The 4,241-nt window shown below is 44.8% G+C and overlaps 1 protein-coding gene across 1 annotated transcript in view; it reads left to right on the top strand.

The window, feature by feature from the left end:
- LOC106510854 (ankyrin repeat domain-containing protein 10) overlaps positions 1 to 4,241 on the top strand; it is a gene marked incomplete at its 3' end in the record, with an annotated part of 12,331 nt that overhangs the window by 2,012 nt on the left and 6,078 nt on the right. The window contains 2 exon segments of the mRNA XM_013999579.1: positions 287 to 439; positions 842 to 933. Of these exon segments, the coding sequence (XP_013855033.1) occupies positions 287 to 439; positions 842 to 933 (245 nt within the window).

Below are 4,241 nucleotides of genomic sequence, written 5' to 3' on the forward strand. Positions count from 1 at the left end.
GGGATAAAAAGAGCTGCTAAAAGTATAAACAACTGTGTTAAATCATTTTCATTTATTCAGAAGCCACACTGTCACGCACCATAGCTCCCCCACTCATGAATTTTGTTCGTATCTGAAAAAAATCTTAGAATATGAAAACATTGGTGAATGTCACAAATTCTCCTAAATCACTCGTACGCACAACTTAAGAACAAATCTGTGTACGAACGGTTCTTGCATGAGGCCCATTGATCCTAGGTTGTATCAAACCAACACAAAAGGTGTGTTGTTACCTGTGTGCCTTCAGCTGGAGTGCGTGGTGCAGCTGGTGCAGATGGGCTGTGGGGTGAACACGGTGAGCAGCCGCTTCAAGCAGACGCCGGCGCACACGGCAGCGTTTGGAGGACACGCCCACTGCGTGGTGTGGCTGAGCCAGGCCGGCGCCGACATCAACAGGCAGGTCTGTGTGAGGGTCCGAGTCCTCGTCTGGAACASCAGCAGCTTCTCTCACAGCTGCAGAACCTCTGCAACGTCTGTTGTTTTAGACATTATTGTTTCAAAGTGTTCGGCTCATTTAAGAGATGATTTTTATAACTTTTTTAAAATAATGASCTTATTKTCCYCATAAAATACATTTAAATCTCATCAGTCCCTTCAAACACTTCCTGTCCTTCAGCTACTGCCTCTACTTTTGTCCCTGTAGGTTACTTTTAGCTTATAGCTAGCCTTTTGCTGTTTTTAGCTCTTAGCAGGTGATGTAGCTTGAGTGTAGCTTTAGCCATGTTGTGTCTTTCAGGCTGTATGTCCAGCAGTGACATGTCCTGTCCTCTGTCCTCCTGTCCTCCTGTCTGTCTGTCTGCAGGACTGTGTCGGGGAGACCCCCATCCACAAGGCGGCCCGCTCCGGCAGCCTGGAGTGTATCCAGGTGCTGCTGATAGCCGGGGCAGAACCACAGTGAGTGTCCTGATGGACCGGTGCAGACCACCTCCAGCTTGTGACCTCTGAGTGGTCGTAATCTTCTGGCTGGTTGCAGGTTTCTCTTTAAAAGTGACGCAGTGAGAGTGAGAGAGTGACACTCTGTAGTGTGTGAGTGTGAGCAGACACACCTTTAAAGGGATCCACGATTAGTTGTAACATTAGACTTTATTTAATAAACATATATTTTAACTGTAAAATAAAGACTGTAAAAATACTGTAGGATGTTCAGTTTTTATAATTTTTAAAAATATAGTTTAACACGGACGGAGCCATTTTATTTGCACACAAAGCATTGTGGGTAAATGATGACGTGGATAGTCCTCGGTGCGAGGCTGCTAGCGAGCTATATCCACCCTGAAGGTTAATCTTGGACAATATCTGATGATCGACTCTTTTAAATGAAACCAGAGAGCGTTGACAGAGAGGAGAAGGTAGAAATGACTCAGCCTGGAACTGAAAATATGGATGGAGGACAACAGAGCTGCTTCATGGAAGAACAACCTCAGATTAGCCTGTTAGCTTTCACGCTAGTGCTGATGCTATATTGTCTTATGGTGCGTTCTCACCAAACGTGATTTCAGCATCAGGAGCAGCAGGTTTACATACAAAGTCTATGGTGGACGCGCTTCAAGCAGCGTCAGGAAGTGCTGCGGCGCCTCAAGCGCGATTAGAGCAGCGTGATTTGAACGATTTAAACGATCTGAACGTTCGACGCGCTGAGGCACAAATCGCTGAAGTTAGAAAATCTGAACTTTTGCAGCTCGACGTGTCGCGTCAACCAATCAGAGAGACTCCACTGTGTGACGTAGTGACATATTTCCCAACGGGACAGTTTACTGAATGATGTCCACTAACCTGAAACAGATGGAGAGGAGCTCTTTAGCTGAAATGAGTGCCTGCAGTCGGTGTCCTGACAGAGATATCCTCACCAATGCGTGGCAGCGACTCATCAGACTGGACTCGGGACAAAAATAGTCCTGAAAGCGAGCTGTGAGCCTCTCCTCTGAATTATCTGGTGAATTAATTATGAATTAATTATCTGATGAACGTGACATGCTCTTGCTCTCTGTAAATAAAGCAAAGCCACTTCCTGGTCCGACATTAAACAGAGCCCCACAGAGGAGGGAGGGGCGGGGAGGCTCTGCCGTGCAGCGCTTCAAGAGCTGTCCTGCGTCTGACCTCAAAGTGCACAAGCTTCAAACTTCAGCGTTGGCTGAGATTTTGAAGCTGAAATCACGTTTGGTGTGAACGCAGCATTACATGTATTAGCTCGGCGCTAGCTTGACAAACAAGCTAAACTGAGGTCCTCCATCCATATTTTCAGTTACAGCTGAGTCATTTTTGTGTTCCTCTCTGTCATGTGGATGGAGGACCTCAGTGACGAGAGAATGTGTAGCGCTGAGCTAATACATATATATGGTGATAGCATCAGGGCTAACACTAAAGCTAACAGGCTAATCTGAGGTTGTTCTTCCATGAAGCAGCTCTGTTGTCCTCCATCCATATTTTCAGTTCCAGGCTGAGTCATTTCTACCTTCTCCTCTCTGTCAACGCTCTCTGGTTTCATTTAAAAGAGTCGATCATCAGATATTGTCCAAGATTAACCTTCAGGGTGGATATAGCCCGCTAGCAGCAAACTTAAACTTTTGGTTCAAAAATGATAAAAACTAAACATCCTACAGTATTTTTACAGTCTTTATTTAACAGTTAAAGTATATGTTTATCATATAAAGTCTAATGTTACAACTAATCATGGATCCATTTAAACTAAACATCCTACAGTATTTTTACAGTCTTTATTTAACAGTTAAAGTATATGTTTATCATATAAAGTCTAATGTTACAACTAATCATGGATCCATTTAAACTGTTCTTTAACTTTATTTAGCTTTAGCATTTGTTTGACATATTTTAGCATCTGATTTGCTAACTTTAGCTCTTTCATGTGGCTTGCTAACTTTCACATTTGCCACAACTAATCATGGATCCCTTTCTGGCTGGTTTATACTTCATTCACTCGTCTCGTTCCCTCTGCTGAGTGAAGGAAAACTGCACCGTATTTTCTGGACTAAGTCACACTTTTTTCCACAGTTAGGCTGGTCCTGTGACTCATACTCTGGAGCATCTGTGTGTTTTTTTCCTCCCTTCGTGATGTTTTGACTGATTCACACTGACATGAGCCAAGCAGTAATCATTACAGCCTGCAGCCAGGAGATGGCGCTGTAGGCTTGTGATTACTGCAGCAGAGGGCATCTTACTGCACTGAAGAACATGAAGACAGCTAATCGGGTGAAGTTACAGCGAGCTGCTCGTTGGAAGGCAGATTGTGTTTGAACAGACAGCTGTCTCGATGTAGACGCCAACAGGGATCAAAATTTCAAACGTGCAATCTTACGTATTTGTCACTCTCATTAAAAAGGTTTTGTCCTACCAACTTTTGTGAGCTGTCAGTGCTGACCAACTGACAGGCTTCTTCCATAGGATAGGAAGACCACCACCAGTCCCAGTAAAAGAGCCGTCTGATGGACAGAGTTCATTTAGATGAATAAAATCCATATCTTGTTGCCAGGTCTCAGTAACACAAAAGATAAATTATTCTGTAAAAACAAGTGGTGTAGGACATGAGCTTTGTTTGCCACTGAGCGTGTGTTGACCAGGTACGTTCTACATGAATAATCTGGAGCWGATGATGCAGTGATGAAGGAAGTGTTTGTCAGATCACACGCTGCTCACAGCGCCCAGGACCACATCGAAGATAAGGGCATGGCCTCGACAGGTCCAGCAGTGGGAAACACCACTGTCAGGTAGGAAGCTGTGCCGCAGCTGAAGAAATGACGCCCTGCACCCGTCGCAGCAGCCGCTCCACCAAGAAGTCCTCRCATCTCCCATGGGATCCCACAAGGCTGATGCCCAAGTCTCACCTGGACACTCTCTTCCCTCTGCACTTCTTCCAGATCCATCTTAAATTTTTTGTCCAAACACCTGTTGGCGACACACCAACAGGAGGTGGGCAGAACTCCAGACTGGGAAATGAGAAGTTCCCAGTAGCAGACAAACTTTCCACACTGATCTGGAACATTTGCCACAGCAACCGAGGCATCGTGATCACCGATGAGCAGTACACAGAGAAGAATACACAACTGAGACAGGGAAACTCAGACAAACAAAAACAGTCAGTGGCAAAGCTAAACGCAGGCGCCATCTTGTCCCCAGTCAACCAAGTTTTATTATTCTAATTATTATAGTATTCTGTCTCTGTCTTTCTCCTACATGTCTCATTGTCC

Source organism: Austrofundulus limnaeus, unplaced genomic scaffold (assembly GCF_001266775.1).
Source record: "Austrofundulus limnaeus strain Quisiro unplaced genomic scaffold, Austrofundulus_limnaeus-1.0 Scaffold2357, whole genome shotgun sequence".
Taxonomy (NCBI): Eukaryota; Metazoa; Chordata; class Actinopteri; order Cyprinodontiformes; family Rivulidae; genus Austrofundulus; species Austrofundulus limnaeus.